The 18,506-nt window shown below is 43.8% G+C and overlaps 1 protein-coding gene across 3 annotated transcripts in view; it reads left to right on the top strand.

Moving 5' to 3' along the window:
• ZZEF1 (zinc finger ZZ-type and EF-hand domain containing 1) overlaps positions 1-18,506 on the top strand; it is a 112,725-nt gene that overhangs the window by 82,088 nt on the left and 12,131 nt on the right. For all 3 annotated transcript variants that reach the window (XM_023653285.2, XM_023653286.2, XM_070227910.1), the window contains exons 40-50: positions 2,326-2,603; positions 2,972-3,146; positions 3,959-4,091; positions 8,310-8,509; positions 10,374-10,493; positions 11,860-12,051; positions 12,912-13,012; positions 14,508-14,643; positions 14,739-15,098; positions 16,655-16,798; positions 18,293-18,461. In XM_023653285.2, the coding sequence (XP_023509053.2) occupies positions 2,326-2,603; positions 2,972-3,146; positions 3,959-4,091; positions 8,310-8,509; positions 10,374-10,493; positions 11,860-12,051; positions 12,912-13,012; positions 14,508-14,643; positions 14,739-15,098; positions 16,655-16,798; positions 18,293-18,461 (2,008 nt within the window). The remainder of the gene's footprint in view (positions 1-2,325; positions 2,604-2,971; positions 3,147-3,958; positions 4,092-8,309; positions 8,510-10,373; positions 10,494-11,859; positions 12,052-12,911; positions 13,013-14,507; positions 14,644-14,738; positions 15,099-16,654; positions 16,799-18,292; positions 18,462-18,506) is intronic.

Raw genomic sequence — 18,506 nt, 5'->3', positions numbered from 1 at the left:
TCAGGCTGTCTTCTATGTCCTTTTGACATACTCCCATAGTTTTTTTGAACATTTTCTCTTTTCTGACACAAAATATTTCATGCTCTCCTCACATTCTCCCTTCCCTAGGCCTGGAATCAGTCATTTCTCTAAGCTGAACTTGTTCCTTTTAGTAGAAACTGAGGTTTGGGCACTAGATAGGCTCATTACTAACAGGGTGTCACCCCAACCAGGCTCTCTCAGTGGACAGAGCTAGGGTGTGTGTGTGTATGTGTGTCTGTCTGTGTGTGCACGCTTCATCTTCCTATTTATTTGAATATTTAGAACAGTGGTTCTCAAACTGGAGGCTCTCTCCCCTCCCCTCAGGGGGACATTTGGCAATGTCTGGAGACATTTTTAGTTGTCGCAGTTGGGGGTATACTACTGGCATCTAGTGTGTATAAGCCAAGGATGCCATTAAACATCTTTAATGCTCAGGTACCGCCCCCATGTGACTCCCCCCCCCCCACAACACACACACAAGAATTATCAGAACCAAATGTCAGTAGTGCTGAGGTTGAGAAACCCTGATTTAGAAAGAGTGAAAAAGTGAGTGAATCATGAGTTCATACCAATCCCTCCAATTCCCATCTAGAACCACAGGCTTATTCTAGTTTTCTCCTTTTTTATATTTATAACTCCTGTCTTTAACAGTGAGAAACCTGGATCCCATTATCCTTAATATACTTATTTGATCAATCTTGCATTTCTGCCACCTTTCTTTTTCTTCTGTGGGTGACCTCCTCTCCCTGCTTGGACTCTTGACACTGTTTGCTGGGCCTCCCCCAACTTGGATGCCTCCTCACTACACTTGTGTGTTTCTTCCTGTATCAGGTTGCCCCCTTGCCTTGAGTCACCCTCACCCACTGCAGGCTGCTACTCTGTGGCAGCAATCTCCTTGTGCTGCTAGAACTCTGTGTGATTCCCTGTGCCAGGCTGAACTCCCTACCTGGACGCCCTCACCTCACCACCTCGGCTCCAACACCCCACATCAGGCTGCCCTTCCTTATAGATGCCCTCCTCACCCCTCTGAGAGCTCAAGCTTGAGTCCCATGGCTGACCATTCCCCTGCATGGATGCCTTCCTTGCCCCACTCATGCTGACACCCCTGCCAGGCCACCCGTCCATGGAAACACTTCTCATCCTGCTCGGGTTCCCACACCCCACACAGGACCAGCCCCCTGCATGGACAGCCTCCTCATTTTTCTTGGACTCTGACACCCCATATTAGGCTGCGCCTCCAGGAGGATGCATTCTTGAGAATCATTTTTTATTTTCAAAAACGTTTTTTTTTTTAAAGATTTTATTTTTTCCTTTTTCTCCCCAAAGCCCCCCAGTACGTAGTTGTATATTTCTCGTTGTGGGTTCTTCTAGTTGTGGTATGTGGGACGCTGCCTCAGCGTGGTTTGATGAGCAGTGCCATGTCCACACCCAGGATTCGAACCAACGAAACACTGGGCCGCCTGCAGCGGAGCGCGCGAACTTAACCACTCGGCCACGGGGCCAGCCCCTATTTTCAAAAACTTTTTTTCTTTAATTGCTTTGTTTTTGTATTATAGATTTAGTGACCTCTGGAATCACACTGAGATAACTACAAAGTTTTTAAATATTCTCTCCAGATTTGGGCATTTCTTGCTTATGGAAAATAACAAGTGGTATAAATGTATAGAGATGAATGTACCAGGCTGTTTATCTAAAAGGTGTTTATAATAATGAAGAATTAGAAACAAAGGAAGTGTCCAGCAATAGGGGAGCCATGAAGTCAGTTATGTCTTAACTATAAAATGCAATAGTGTGCAACCATTTGGATGATTGAGGAGCTCTGTTTTTATTGGTTTGAGAAATGGCATATTAATAGAAAAAAGTAAGTTGCAGGACAGCATTTAAAGAAACAAAAATGTTTAATTTTAAATTTATTTTACATATATGTCAATATGCATAGAAAAAAGTTGAAAGACTGTTCATCAAACTGTTCACAATTGTTATCTCCTGGTCTTGAGGGGAAGTAGATTACGGGGAGCCTTAACTCTTGTATATTTCCAGATTAGTTGAATTCTTTTACAATGGCATGTCAGGACAAAAAACTGAGTTTATTTCTCATGGTGAAGGAAAATTAGAAGTAGGCTTGTAAGGTCATAGCTGAGAATATTTATTTTACAATTGATTGTACACAAGCCCTTCATGAAAGCTGCTGCACAATTCTTCTGGCACTAGGCTAGTTGTAAACTAGACGTGAAGGGGTGGAGTCTTTAGCTGGTGTGGTCACATGGACTTTGGATTGAGCAGATTTCTCTCCTTCCCTTGCAGGGTCCCACAGTCCCCCTGATAGACCTGGAGCACGTCCTCCCACTCATGTTTCAGGTTGTCATCTCAAACGCAGGCCACCTGAATGAAACCTACCACCTCACCCTGGGTCTTCTCGGCCAGTTAATCATCCGCCTTTCACCAGCAGAGGTGGATGCCGCGGTGATCAAGGTCCTCTCAGCCAAACATAACCTGTTTGCGGCAGGGGACAGTTCCATCATGCCAGATGGCTGGAAGACCACCCACCTGCTTTTTAGCCTGGGAGCTGTGTGTCTGGACAGGTAGCCACCCCACTCTACCCCACCTTGGTGTTCATTTCTGCAAGTCAGAGGTCTGACTATTGACTGATTTCAGTGCTGCTGTCAGGGAATTTTTTGTGAGAATAGAATTAGTTATATTAGAAATGCTGTCAACCAACATTTTAAAAATGTATATATTTTTAAAGACATAGTTGTAGACTGAGTATATAAGTAACATCTTGATTTTTTTTCCACTTACCGTTATATGAAAAGCCTCATTCCATTGTTTTTAAGCTAATTAACGCACGGCTCTTTGGCATGCCTCTGGGTCTGCCTTGGAGTGTAGCGAGCTCTGATGAGTTGAGTTTGGAGCCTGTGCACAGCCGCCTAATGGAGCTCTTGCCTTCCAGCCGGGTGGGCTTGGACTGGGCATGCTCCATGGCGGAGATCCTGCGGTCACTCAACGGTGCCCCACTGTGGCGTGATGTCATTGCCACCTTCACAGACCACTGCATCAAGCAGCTGCCTTTCCAGCTGAAGCATACCAACATCTTCACCCTGCTGGTGCTGGTCGGCTTCCCCCAGGTACATCAATCTGAAGGCCTGACCTCCCCCTCTGATCTTCCTCACACACATGAAAGCCTCTATAGCATATATCTTTGGAAGTTTATTTTCTTCACTTAGATAATTGGCTTTTACAGTATTGATATATTTTCAAGATTATGAGATGGTTTCTTCAACTTGCTTTTTTTTTTAATTTGGTGAGGAAGATTGGCCCTGAGCTAACGTCTGTTGCCAATCTTTCTCTTTTGCTTGAGGAAGATTGTCACTGAGCTAACATCTATGTCAATCTTCCTCTGTCTTGTATGTGGGATGCCACCACAGCATGGCTTGATGAGTGGTACGTAGGTCCGCGCCTGGGATCTGAACCTGTGAACCCCTGGCCACCAAAGTGGAGCACACGAACTTAACCACTATGCCACCAGGCTGGCCCCTCAACTTGCATTTTCAACAGTTTAGCCATGTAATTTACTTTATTAGCTGGTAGTTGGCTTTGAATAATATGTAACTGCAATAAATTACGAAGACCTTCACAGTACAATTCTTTTTCACTTTGACATTCATCTTGATCTCGTTTCTAATCTCCATGCCTTTCAACTGATTGGGACAAGGAGGACTGTGAAAACATGGCTTCATCCTTTAGCAAGCACCTAAACCAGTCTGTGCCAGGCCCGTGCCAGGCCCTGGACTTAGAGATGAGAAGAACCCTATCCTTGAGTGCTTGTTGCAGTCTGGGGCACAAGCAGAAGGGACGGGGCTTGTGTCTAATTAGGTGCTCTTTCCTGTCTCGTTGTGCTATTGACTTACCTTTTCTGTCTGTCTGTGTCATGCTCTAGGTCCTCTGTGTGGGGACCCGCTGTGTTTATATGGATAATGCCAATGAACCACATAATGTGATCATCCTGAAGCACTTCACTGAGAAGAACAGGGCTGTGGTCGTCGATGTCAAAACCCGGAAAAGGAAAACAGGTCTCAAGCATAATTGTTTTTTCTAAGAATGGAAGAAAGGTCCCTCATCTCTGCATACCCTAAAATCAATGAAGATACCTTGGTTCTTGCCTCTGTGTATAATTTTTTTAAAAGCAACTTATAGCTCCCTGAGCTTCTTTTTCCTCATCTCTGAATTGATGTGGTTGAATTGGGATAATTCTGAAGACTCTTGCCATGCTTTTATTTTGTGTGTGTGGTTCTGTATATGGTTGTGTATATGATTTTTTGGTTGGCCAGATGTTTAGGTTCTGAACGTTTAATTTCTGCATTTGCTGGTTTCATTTGTTTTCTAATGGATAATTTAAACATATGGAGTCAGGTGGCTACATGAATGTAAAATAACTTCAAATAATTGTGTTGGCATTCATGTCACCTTCCATTTTGTTTCATTAATAAAACAGTGAAAGTACATTGTAAATGCCCTTTTGGCTTAATTTGCCAAACCCCAAACAATCAGGAGTATCTAACCGTTATTTGCGCCGTTCTGCTTCTGAACCAATCTGCTTTCTCATTCAGCTTCAGCATTAGACACTGTCTGTGCTGTTTTGTGTGTGGTGCTTGGTAAAGATCAAGGTTCTTTTTTTACATGTGTATATGAATATCCACTTGTTGTAGGACCACTTATTGAACAGACTATTCTTTCTCCATTGAATTATCTTGGCACCTTTGTTGAAAATTGACCCACATATGTGTGTTTCCATTTATGGATTCTGTTATGTTCCATTAATCTATATATCTGTCCTTACTCAAATACTACACTGTCTTAACTGTTATAGATTTATACTAAATCTTAAAATCAGGTCCTTAAGCTTTGTTATTGTTTTTCAGAATTGTTTTGGCTATTCTGTTTCCTTTGCAGAAAGGTATAAAATTTTGAATCAGCTTGTCAGTATCTATTAAGGAACCTGCTGAGATTTTGATTGGGATTGCATTGAAGCTGTAGATCCATTTGGGGAGAACTGACAGCTTTACAATATTGAGTCTTTTGACCCATGAGTATGGCATATCTCTTCATTTATTTAGGGAATAAATTTAGTTCTTCTAAAATTTGTCTTTAATTCCTCTCAATTTGGCATTGGGTATCAGCTGCCTTCTCTCATTCTTGATTTTGGTAATTTGTGCCTTCTCTTTTTTGTTTCCTAGACTGTCTAGCCAGAGATTTATCAATTTATTTGTCTCTTCAAAGGACCAGCTTTTGTTTTCATTGATTTTTCTTTGTATTTCTCTGTTTTCTGTTTCATTGACTTCTACCTTTATCATTATTAATTTCCTTATTTCTTCTTGCTTTTTATTTAATTTACTCTTTTCTTTTTCTGATTCCTTAAGGTGGAAGTCTAAATTACTGATTTGAGAACTTTCTTCTTTGCTAATGGTGGTATGTTAATGCTATGAATTTCCCTCTAGGTATGGCTTTAGCTGCATCCATAATTTTTGATATGTTGTATTATCATTTTCATTCATCAGAATATTTTCTACTTTATCTTGTGATTTCTTCTTTGCTCTGTGTATTCTTAAAAGTTTGGTTTTTTTTTTTTTTAAAGATTTATTTTTTTCCTTTTTCTCCCCAAAGCTCCCCAGTACATAGTTGTATATTCTTCGTTGTGGGTCCTTCTAGTTGTGGCATGTGGGACGCTCCCTGAGCGTGGCTTGATGAACAGTGCCATGTCCGCACCCAGGATTCAAACCAACGAAGCACTGGGCCGCCTGCAGCGGAGCGTGTGAACTTAACCGCTCGGCCACGGGGCCAGCCCCAAAAGTTTGTTTTTTAGTAGCCAAATATTTGGAGGATATTCCAGATATCTTTCTGTTATTGATTTCATGTTTAATTTTCTTGTGGTCAGAGAACATACTTTGAATTATTTCAATCATATTAAGGTTATTGAGACTTATTTTTATGATCCAAATGTGGTCTGTTTTGATGAAGGTTCTGTGTATGCTTGAAGAGAATGCATATACTATGTTGTTTAGTGGAGTTTCCTATAGATGTCGTTTAGGTCAAGTCAGTTGATAGTGTTGTTCAAGTCTTCTGTGCTCTTACTGATTTTCTCTCTACTTCTAACAATTACTGAGAGAGGAGTATTGAGGTCTCCAACTGTAACTGTGCATGTGTTTATTTCTCATTTCCTTATGAAATGTCCTATTTTATCCATGATAATGTTCCTTGTTCTGAAATCTACTTTAATATTTATGTATTCTCTCTAGCTTTTTTTTTATTACTAACATTTGCATCATACATCTTTTTCCGTCCTTTTCACGTTAACCTGCCTGTGCCTTTACATTTAAAGTGGATTTCTTGTAGGTAACACATAGTGGAGTCTTCTTTTTCAATCCAGTCTGAAAATCCCTGTCTTTTCATTGAGTTGTTTAAACCATTTACATTTAATGCACTTAGCAAGATGGTTGAATTTAAATCTACTATCTTCTTGCTTGTTTCCTGTTTGTCTCATCTATTGTTTGTTCCTTTTTCCCTCTTCTCCTGACTTCTTTTGGATTGAGTTTTTATTTTTTATTTTTTTAATGATTCTATTTTAACTCCACTATTGGCTTTTTAACTGTATCTATTTTTTTAGTGGTTGCTCTATGGTTTACAGTAGTCTACTTTCAAATAATTTTTTATGGGTTGCTTTATGGTTTATAATATACACCTTTACTCATCATAGTCTGTCTTCAAATAATACTATACTACTTCACATATAGGGACGAAACATTGTAGATTTTCTATTTCTATCCCTGATCCTTTGTGCTGTTGTCACACATTTTACTTTTACATCATATAAACCTCACAGTATAGGAAACTATTTTATATTTACCATTTCTGGTGCTCTTCATTCCTTGTGCAGGTTCAGATTTCCATCTGGTATCATTTTTATTTGACCTGAAAAAAACTTCACTTAACATTTCTTGTAGTGTAGTTCTGCTGCTACAAAATCTTTGTTTTGGCTTGTCCTATCACACTGAAGAAATATTTATTTTTATTTCATTTTTTGAGAGATAATTTTGCTGGGTAGAAAAATTCTAGGCTGAGGAGTTTTTCTTTGAATACTTTAAAGATATTGATTCGTTTTCTTCTGGCTTGCATAGTTTCTGCCATAAACTCTACTGTCATTCTTTGTTACTCTTCATAATGTGTCTTTTTTTTCTGGCTGCTTTTAAGATTTTTCTCTTAATCACTGGTTTTTAGCATTTTGATTATGATGTGCCTTGGCATAGTTTTCTTTATGTTCCTTCCGCGTGGAGGTTTATTGAGTTCCTTGTATATGTGGATTTATAGTTTTCATCAAATTTGGAAAAAATTTCAACTGTTACATCTTCAAATAGTCATTTTGCCCCCCACCAGACACTTCTACTCTCACTGGTTGGAAGACAAAATAGTTCCAGCTCTGTGTGAGCTCCAAGAACTGTTCTGTCCCCTGCTTTTTGGTATTTATTTCCTAGAACTAGATAGTTTAATGTCTAGATAGTTTCCTTTCATATTTGTGCAGATCAATACTCAGCCAAAGACTCATGAGGAACCCTCTGTGACTATCTAGAGAGGTCTCCCATACCCTCTCTCTCTTTGTGCGTCTCCCTTGTATGTGATAGTCTGCCCCATAAACTCTAGCTGCCTTTGCTTCCCTTGAACTCTGAGCTCTCTCTCCTCAATTCATCGAGACTGCTGGACTCTGCTTGGATTTCCAGTCCCTGCTCTGCAGCCTGGAAATTATCTCCAGATAGCCAAGGCTATTGGAGGGCTCACCTGGTTTACGTCCTTTCTCTCAGGAATCTTAGTCCTGTTCTACCTATTGCTCAATGCCTCCAAATCATGGTTTCATGTATTTTTTTGGTGTTGTGGTTGTTTATGGTAGGAGAGTAAAGCCAATCCCTCTTACTCAGTGTTGTTTGGAAGTGGAAGTCTCTTGTGCACTGTATCTAAGAACTTCCTTTAACACCTTTAGAGACAGCCTGCTTGTGCACATTAGTAGGAATGGGAATTGCCTCCCTCAGTTGCTTGGTAGATAGGTGGCCCAGTATCATTTTTGTGCTCACAGAGAAACTGGCCTTACATCTAATGGCTAAGATTGAAACCAGGGAGATTTGTCTTTTGGCGTCTGCAGTTCTTGCTTCAGTAAGGCACATTTCTGGGGAAGAAACTTAGCTGCAAGAAGCATTAACTATACTTTTTGTGCCTTTCTCTTCCTGCCTGACATCACCCTTCAGTGAAGGACTACCAACTGGTCCAGAAAGGAGGAGGACAGGAATGTGGCAGCTCTCAGACCCAGCTGAGCCAATACTCACAGCACTTTGCCTTTATCGCCAGTCACCTTCTGCAAACCAGCATGGACAGCCATTGTTCCGAGGCAGTGGAAGCAACTTGGGTGCTGTCCCTGGCCCTCAAAGGGTTATATAAAACACTAAAGGTAATGGTGACCTTCTTCCATTTCCTAATGAACCTGGCTGTGTTTTAACATCTGCAGAGAATTAACTTGGAGGAAATGCCATCTGAGTTCGATGGATGGTTGACCATGGGATCTTGATTATTTTTAGAAATGGTTGGGGCGTTGCCAAGGATAACTTTAAGGAAGAAACATTGAATTTTCCCAATAGTTGGTACTCTGTATTTTATCAGTACTGCTTCCTGGAACCAGGTACTACTATCTAATGGGCTCGTAACCTTGGAAGATGAGAAGAAAAATGGACTGAACAGTTTCTCGCTTCCCTCTGAACCACAGCTCCTTCTGCTTCTTCATAGGATAAGATGAAGAGAACAATAAAAGGGGCTAGCATCCCATGGGATATGTGAGCAATAGGTTTGGCAGTTGAGGTGGGAGGAGGCAGACGAGTTAAAGAGCTGAGTGATTGTTGGTGTGGAGGTGAGAAGCCTTAACTTGCGAGGAACATGATTCCTCTGCTACCTGAGGAGCATTGATGGGGAGGAACGGATCACTTTTAGGATGATCTTCCCAACAGAACTAGCCATGAAAGAAGGATTAATTTGAAAAGTTTGCGGGGCCGGCTCCGTGGCCGAGTGGTTAAGTTCGCGTGCTCTGCTGCGGTGGCCCAGGGTTCGGATCCTGGGTGCGAACATGGCACCGCTCGTCAGGCCACATTGAGGTGGCGTCCCACATCCCACAACTAGGAGGACCTGCAACTAAGATATACAACTGTGTACAGCGGGGGTTTGGGGAGATAAAGCAGAAAAAAAAAAAAAAGATTGGCATCAGTTGTTAGCCCAGGTGCCAATCCTTAAAAAAAAAAAAGAAGAAGATTGGCAACAGTTGTTAGCCCAGGTGCCAATCTTTTAAAAAAAAAGAAGAAGAAGAAAGAAAAGTTTGCTTGTTCCTTGACTTTGGCAACACTGGCAAGGAGACCATGGAGGGACTTAAGCACCACAGGGAGACTGGACTAGATGGCATTTCAGTTCTGCCTGCCCTGAGAGTTTGTAGCTTTAGAATTGAGACCATACATAGGCTGTTTCTTGATTTCATGGCATGTATCACAATCTGCTTTTGTTTTAGTTGTTTGCATTACAGTGAGAAAGAGAAAATAAATTCTCTGAGGGCAGAGGCCATTTCTGTCTTTGAATCTTTCGTTTGGTACATATCTGTTGAGCACCAGGTGCCACATGGAACTGAGTAGGTAGTATTGAACTAAAAAGAAGGTCCCTGTTCTCATAGAGCTTACAGTCTAAATTACAAGAGAGACAACAGAGAGCCTGCAAGGAAAACCACCCTGAGTCAGAAAAAGCCTTTCTGAGAAGGTCGGATTTGAGGTGGTAGATGAGGAGTCTGGGTAGAGCGTTGCATGCGGGGAGAGTAGCCAGCTCCAGAGCGAGGAGCAGGCATGGTTGTCCGGGAGCAGAAGGAGACCTCCAGGGCTTCAGGATAGCGTGGAAGAGGGAGATGAGAAGCAGGCCGGGAGCCTGCAGGACCTTGTCAGCTGTGATGGGGCACTTGGATTTTAGTCTGAAGAGCAGTGGGAAGCTTTTGAAAGGTAAAGAGCAGGAGAGGGACGTAAAACCTTTATTCTTAGCGTGGGACTTAGCAGATAGAATATGCTAGGCTTTGGAAATATTTGTTGAGTGAATGAATTAAAGAGTGAATGAACAGACTTGGATTATGGCGAAAGTTCAGAGTTTTATCCTTCCTGCTGACTCTGGAATTTTCACCAGAAGGTGCACTTGAGCCACCAGCTGAGACTGGGCTCTGAGAGAGGCTTGCTTCTCCCTGAGTGACCCTTCTTCCCGCTAAGGCAGTTGCAAATCATTCTTTTTCTGTTTGGCAGGCTCACAGTTTTGAAGAGACCCATGCTACCTTCCTTCAGACTGATTTGTTGAAGCTTCTGGTGAAAAAGTGCAGCAAAGGGACTGGCTTCAGTAAAACGTGGCTGCTCCGGGACCTGGAAGTAAGGGATGAGGGTGGTTCCTGCTACTGCTTCCGGTGCAGATTTACTGGCCTGGGAGTTAGACTCCTCAGTTAGTAAGATACAACTCGTTCTGCCCTGCACACTCCCGTGTGTGCAGTTTTCAGATCTGTGTCTTATATCTGTCTTCTCATTTGGAAATAGGGATTATGACACCTGTCCTCCTCTGCCAGGGAAAATGAATTTGATGTTTGTTTACAGAACATTAGAAGAGAAGTATTTTGTGGATCACATTCTTTATCATTATATCATGGTAATAAAGTGTGCCCCTGAATTATTATTTCCCTTTAAAGTTCCTGTGAGCTAAAATCAGTTTCTAAATTTGTCCTCACTTACGTTTATTTTATGTGGGATTTTACTCGATCATTTTCAGTTTATTGCTATTCCCCATAGGCCTTGGGTTTTTCTTAGTGGAAGTACTGTGGTTCCCTGTGGAGCTTCTGTGCCAAGCGCCAGATTCAGGTCCAGGAAAGGCTGCTCTGTGGGAGTTGGGGGGTGAGTCGACTGTTCTCAGTCACGCAGGCTGAGCTCAGAGAAGTAGCTCTTAGTTGCCCCAAGAGGATTTGGTTAGGTTTAAGGAAAATATACTGAAACATATTAATGGATAACCTGGAGAGCATTGAGCTCTTAGGAAATATTTTAAATTAAAATTTTTTTATTATTTAAATAATAGAACCACATTGCAAAGAATTTGATAAGTAGAAAAGAAAGAAAAACTCCAAATTTCACCCCCTATGCACGACTACTACCATCAGCATTTTATATATTTCCTTACTCTAATTTTTTCCTCTGTATCTGTATTACATATATAGATTTAGATTTATCACAGTAAGCATGGTTGAATCAAATAAACTGAGATCATGTGGTGACCATTTTTGTTGCCATGTAGTTTTCACAATCACCATTTTTAATGGCTGTGTATGATACATGAAGGTGATCTTCAGTTTTTTGCCATTATTATTGCTTCACTGACCATATCGTGATACAACTTTTTATGTATTTTACATTACTCCTGAAAGATGAGTTACTGGGTCAAAGAGTATGAACATTTTTATAGCTTTTGCATTTCACCAAAATGCATTCTAAAAGGATAATATCAATTTCTACTATCATTGGCAAAGTTAATAAACACTAAGGTCCCTCATAGTTTTAGTGCATTTCCATGATTACAAATACAATTGAACATGTTTTCCTGTTTCTTTTCTAATTTTACATTCTTTTTGTGAATTCTGATGTCTTTTGAAAAATTCGGTCAATATTTTCTGTACTTTGAGGGGTAAAGATCTGTGTTGTCTTCTCACCCATAACCACTCACAGTCCTGCCCGGCCTGATTTTCTTTCTGTATAGATTTTGTCCATCATGCTGTACTCCTCAAAAAAGGAGATCAGCACTTTGGCCGAGCACGGAGACCTGGAGCTGGATGAGCGAGGGGGCCAAGAAGAGGAGGTGGAACAGTCAGTCAGCAGCCCCAGTGAACCAGAGCAGAAGAAGCTAGACCCTCTCGAAAGCCTGGATGAGCCCACCAGAATATGTTTCTTGGTACGTTCTTGGATCATGGTGTGGATTGAGAAAGGGACTCTAAGGAACGGCTTAGACCATGTGTGAGCCTCCATGTGAAAATGCTTCAGTCTGATGTCCTGAGAATTCAGTTCCTGAAGGCTCAGTCTGTATTGTGCAGAATTGATCCAGAAGGATGGAAAAGCCCTTTTAGCAGTAGTTCTCAACATTTAGGGGTCATGGACCCAAAAGCTTCAGATCATTTCTCCCATAAAATGCACATTCAGGTATGCGTGTAAAAGTTGGCATGTAATTTCCAGGCCCGTCAATAAACCCCAAGTGTTAGGCCCTCCACACAGTTTCTCAGACATGCTCTCTGACTTTGCCTGAATAATCCACTCTTCCTCAGAATGATATGAAAATGGGCAAAGGCTTGGACTTCAAAGGGCCTAACCATATGAAGAGTAAACAGAGATTATGGGGTGGATGTCGGGAAAGCCAGTACAGTTTTTAAAAAGTCAAAAGAAATTACAATACTTACATTTATGTCCAGTTGTCAAACTTGAGTGCAAGGCAGCCGCAGAGAAGCTAGCAGTGAATACAATGTGGGGGACAATTATTGACTGTTAGCATTGCATTTTTTTGGCATGATATTTCTTCCGGTGTTTCTGTGTTGTATATTTTCCTTTGAATTTATAACAGTAATGCAGATTTTACAATCCATGTTTTAGGGCTTATAATTTTATGTGCTTAAAATTTTTAAGTACCCGTATGATGTTCTTAAATTGTAACCTGTGGTAACTTTAGAAAAAATCGTTTTATCGCTTTTGAGTTCAAATTGTCAATAATGTGTTGAAACACTTTAAATTGTCCCTCTTTTGCTTCTTCCCTGTGACCTTCAGATGGCCCACGATGCCCTCAATGCCCCTCTGCACATTCTCCGGGCCATATACGAACTGCAGATGAAAAGGACCGATTCCTTCTTCCTGGAGGTTCAGAAGAGGTAAGGGGCAGTTAGATGTGGCTCAAGTGTGGTGAGTGACAGGACAAGTGAAGGCAGGCCAGTGTTTGCCTCCTGCCAATGAGATCTGGATAAAAACTCCTGAAAAACCAGGAAGCAGACGTGGAACTGGTTGTTCTTCATGAAGTGATCGGGAGGCTGACAGTGCAACACCGCGTGGATCGTCTTTGAGTCGGGTTGTGTGTTCCTTTTGGAAACTTCACATTTGCAGTCTGCCTCTTAGAGTCCACTCCTTGTGGCTGCAGAAAGTGAGGCAGACACCAAGGGAGCACACAGTGCAGAGCACGACTTTCTGGTCAAAAGCGTTGGTTTTTTTGTTTTTTTCACCACTGTACATTGTTTTCATGTTTTTTCCTCAAGGATTATTATAAAATTAACAGTCTTCCCTTTCTCGTGGCCAGGAAGTTTGAGCTAGTTCTTGAGCCACATTAAATTTACCTATCTTCAACTAATCTCCTCGTCTGTCCCCCATATCCTAGTTTTGACTTCCTATTCCAATTTATATCCAATTCCACCTTAATTTTTCTTTATTTTTTTACTCCGTATTTCTGTTTTCCCATATGTATTCCTTATATATTGACTTAAATCCTTTGTGAGATGAAGCAGGGTTGCATCAGTTAGGGGACAGTCTAAGCTGTTGTAACTAAGAAATTTAGAAATATCATGAGTCGAGGCAGATGGAATTTTTTTTCTCTCATGGAACAGCGCAGAGCTAGGCAGCCATGCCGGGTGAGAGGGCAGCTCTCCTCTACAAAGTGACCCCGCAGCCCCAAGAGTCTTGTTCTCATCTGTGGAGTCAAAGCTGGCTCACCCACCTCACCTCTCTGTTCCAGCCTAGAGGAAAGGAGGAAGGAGCATATCCTTAAGCCAGTCATTTGAGGGTAGGCTCTGGAAGTGGCACACATTACCTCACCCAATTCTCCTCGGCGGGAGCCTTGTTGCATCACTACATCTAGCTGCAAGGAGAGCTGGGAACCGTGTCTCTAGCTGAGTGATTGTGTCTCTTGTTAAAACTTCATGGAACTTCTAAAAGATAGAAAGGGAGGCCAGCTCTGTGTCCTAGTGGATAAGTTTGGCACATTTTACTTCGGCGGCCCAGGTTCAGTTCTTGGGCGTGGACTTACATCACTTGTCGGCCATGCTGTGGTAGTGACCCACGTACAAAATAGAGGAAGATTGGCACAGATCTTAGCTCAGGGCAAATCTTGCTCAGTAAGAATAAATAAAATAAAAATAAGTAAATAAAAATAAAAGATAGAAAGGGAGAATGGTCCTGAGGGACAACTTGCCTTCTCTGCCACAAGGGCATATGTGTACAACTGCATGCATGAATAAATGAACACCTTCTAGTTTGCAAAATATGGGAAGTAATAATGTAATTGCAAAGTGCAGGAAAATAACTCTGATTAATGTTTCCGACAAGTTTCATTGCAGGTTAAACTCTTGCATGTGTACCCAACTTTGTGCTCCTCTTCAGGTTTGATGGAGATGAGCTCACCACGGATGAAAGGATACGGACCCTGGCTCAGAGGTGGCAGCCCAGCAGGAGTCTGAGAATGGATGAGCAGAGCGCCAAAGCTGTGGATACAGACATGATTATCTTACCATGCCTGGTATGTTGCCTCCACCTTGGAAACAAAATGTCTGCCCCCCTCCACCCCATTGTGAGAAAGCCAGGCCTCTGTAATGGTGGTCTTTGGGTTTGCAGTCCCGGCCCACACGCTGTGACCAGGCCACTGCTGAATCAAACCCTGTTACCCAGAAGCTCATCTCCAGCACCGAGAGTGAACTGCAGCAGAGCTATGCCAAGCAGCGGCGTAGCAAGAGCGCCGCCCTCCTGCACAAGGAGCTGAACTGCAAGAGCAAGAGGGCTGTCCGAGACTACCTCTTCCGCGTGAATGAGGCCACAGCTGTCCTGTATGCCCGCCACGTGCTCGCATCCTTGCTTGCTGAGTGGCCTGGGCATGTGCCAGTGAGCGAGGATATCCTGGAGCTAAGTGGCCCTGCCCATATGACCTACATTTTGGATATGTTCATGCAGCTGGAAGAAAAGCACCAGTGGGAGAAGGTAATTAAGCAGGCCAAGCTGGGCACTCACTGTTCTCCTCTGTCCCTTCCCCCTGCTCCGGGATTGGAACAGGCTTCCTCTAGTGAGCGCCTTCCTGGAGTGAGCTTACCTCTGTGACAGATGTGGATGCAACAAAGGCTGAGTAGGATCATGTTGAACTCTAGGACCCTCCTGGAGCCAAACTTATGGCCTAGGACACACTTGGTACTTAGAGTGTTTGAAATAATGATCCAGTGAAACCTGCCTCTGTAAAGATTTTCCTTTTGGTTTCACACGTATAAGTTAACTCTCCTGGCTAGCCTGTCCCTTCTCATGTCCCCTACGGTCTCACATAATGTAAAATTCAGGGGACGGGGTTAATTACAACTCTGTTCTCGTAATATAGGAGGCCTTCCAGGAAGGTGTGTCTTCTGTTTTAAGTCAGTGTTTCTAGAATGTCTACCCCAGGTCAGACACTCTGCCAGCATTTACACTTGTGATGTGTTGTGACCCTGGGAGAGTTTTATTGGTGAAGAAATCGAGCCTGGGAGGCTTGTCTAAGGCTCCTAGCTTCTGGGTGGCTAACTTGGGGTCTCACCAGTGTCTGTGCATTCTCTTAAGTCCAATTCTCAAATTTTAAGTTTCAGTTTGATAGTTGGAGGCTATTTTGTGTTGTGTTTTCAAATCAAATCTTCAACTTGGTCTTTTAAAGCAGTGCTGGTTAGCAAACCTTCCATCTCTTCCATTTCCTGCTGCGTAGGACTGGAGAGCCCACGTGGCAGAAAATGTCCTGGTCTAGAACTCAAGCCCTGGGCACTCTCTCCATCCGAACCAGAAAGTTTTGTCACCATCTTCCCAGTTTCCAAGTGCAGAAATCTTGAGGACATTTGCTGTCTTCTTTTTCATCCCTCTCAACCTTATCACCCCACACACCGTCTAACCCTCACCCACTTAATACAACATGCAGCACCTGAGGGTTCGTTAGGAAGTGAATTTGTCCTCTAATACTTAATTTTCCCGTAGAAGAACACCACCAGTTTCTAAGTACCCTAGGTCATTTCCCAGCCCTCGCAGGCTTGGAGATGCTGTAGCCTTATTTCTACGCATTTGCCAGAGCTATATTTCTCATTTGAAGGTGGCAGAAGGGAGCATTTTTTGCCCCTGCTGGTCCCTCTCTTGAATATGTCCTTCCTCCCTTCTTGCCCCATGGAGCTCCTAATTCTGCACTCACTCTGGGCTTTTATCCCATTGTGCTGTAATTGTTGATCTGCACTTCCACCCCCCTGCTCGGCTCAGAACTCTCCAGGGGCCATGACCGTCTCTGATTGGTTCTCTTGGTCTTTCAGACCTCCTCGAAGTGGTATTCTTCTGAAAGGACTGTGGTTTACAGCAAGGGCCCCTTCCAGGGAGAGGTGGCTGGTAGGGTTGGCTTTAGGGGCTGGGGTCAGTGTCCAGGATGATGCCAGCTCCTTTGGGTGGGTCTTGGGTTGAAATAGACCCTCCCTTCTTCCTGATGGATCAGCTCCATGGCCCTGCCACTGGCAGCCCCTGACGTTCCCTGCCTTGTGTCCCACCAGATCCTGCAGAAAGTGCTCCAAGGCTGCCGAGAGAACATGCTGGGGACCATGGCCCTGGCTGCCTGCCAGTTCATGGAGGAGCCAGGAATGGAGGTGCAAGTGAGGGAGTCGAAACACCCATATAATAACAACACCAACTTTGAGGTAAGACCAGCGTCAGCCGGACTTGCCCAGCCTCAGGGTCTATGGCTGGCAGAACCCTCAGGGGTTACTGAGTAGCAAGAAGTTCAGCAGCTCCTTCAGCAGCTCTTCCCCTCTGGACAGCCCTGGTCAAGAACGTGCTTCTGGTCTGCCTCCCTGAGCCAGGGATTCTGTATCACCACATCTTCTCTTCTCCTGACCTGGTTTTCATAGAAAGCAGTGGGCCGCTTGGCCCTGGAGGAGAGTGTACTTTTCCTTCAGCAGGCTCCTTGGAGTGAATCCTTGGCATCCTCCAGCAGTGAGTCTGAGTGTGGGTCTGGGTTCAACCCTCACTCTATCTCCTAATGACCTGGCCACACCTTGGAGATGCCAGCCCCTTTGTTTAATTACCCAGAACTGAAAAGCCTCATCTTTTCCCTCCTTAACTTTGTACCTGGACAGAGAGAGGTAGGAGTTTGGATGAGGCAGGAGTGCAGTGACCTCAGTTATTCTCACTGACTTAATGCCACCTGCATGTCTTTAGCCCTTTTCAAAATGTTGGAGCTGGCAAGGCATAAGCTTATGAGTGGACAGCACCCTACAGCAACAGTGGTGGACAGCAGAGAAACTAATCTAGAACTTGGTTGTTGCTCAGCTGCGATTTTGTTGTGAAGCCTCTTGTCTCATGTTCCTGGGCTCTGTCGCCACTCCCCTGTCCCCACATAGACACATCTAGTGAGCTTCCAGTTCTACCTCAAAGGAGGTCACCTCGTCTTCTCCACCACCGCCAGACTCTCCTGTCTTTCTCTGGGTTCCTCTAGCTGCTCCTTTCTAGTCCCCACTGCTGGCCTTGCCCCAGCCCTGGCCTCCTGCCGCCAGCTGTCCGAGTGATCCTTGCACAGCACAAACTGAACCAAGGCTTTCTCCTGCTTACAGCTTTTCCAGGGCTCCCCCTGCTGTCCAAAGTCTAAACACCTCATTTTAGCACATGAGGCATTCACTATCTGTCCCTGACAGCCTCTCCAGGGTCACATATCACCCCTGTCCCCACCTCCCTAGCATATGTGCACACCTTTACCACAGACACATCAAGCTCCTTACCATTCCCTGAGCGTGGCAGACTTTCCACTACTGTTCCCTTTACCTGAAACGCACCCTGCATGACTCCCATGCCCCTCTCACCTTGCCTCTGACCGTTCCTTCCTCCCTGACAGGCTGCTCCGTCCTTGTCTTTCTTCACAATGACCTGAGCATCCCTTTACTGGGAATCTCCCGCCCTCCCCTCCTGCTCAAGTGAAGCCTGCCCCACTGTGCCCGTCTGCAGTGTCTTTCCTACCGTGTTTGCAGCCCGTCTGCGTGCTCCCCGTCCCTGCTGGAGGGGGAGATCCTGGGGGTCAGGGCCATCACTTACTTGTTCTCACATCCCCAGTCTCAACTGCAGGACTAGGCGTGAGGCAAGCCCTCAGCCACTACCCGGTGAACAGTAACGAGAGAAGTGTCCTCTGCTTCCCTCCCTAGGATAAAGTTCACATTCCGGGTGCAATCTACCTCTCAATCAAATTCGATTCGCAGTGCAATACAGAGGAAGGCTGTGACGAATTAGCCATGTCCAGCAGCAGCGACTTCCAGCAGGATCGGCACAATTTCAGTGGGTCTCAGCAGAAATGGAAAGATTTTGAGCTTCCAGGTAGCAAATAAGTACTTGGTTATGTAGACTCTAATACTGAGAAGG

The sequence above is a fragment of the Equus caballus genome, chromosome 11, assembly GCF_041296265.1.
Source record: "Equus caballus isolate H_3958 breed thoroughbred chromosome 11, TB-T2T, whole genome shotgun sequence".
Classification (NCBI taxonomy): Eukaryota; Metazoa; Chordata; class Mammalia; order Perissodactyla; family Equidae; genus Equus; species Equus caballus.
This window is presented reverse-complemented; position numbering and strand designations above follow the sequence as displayed.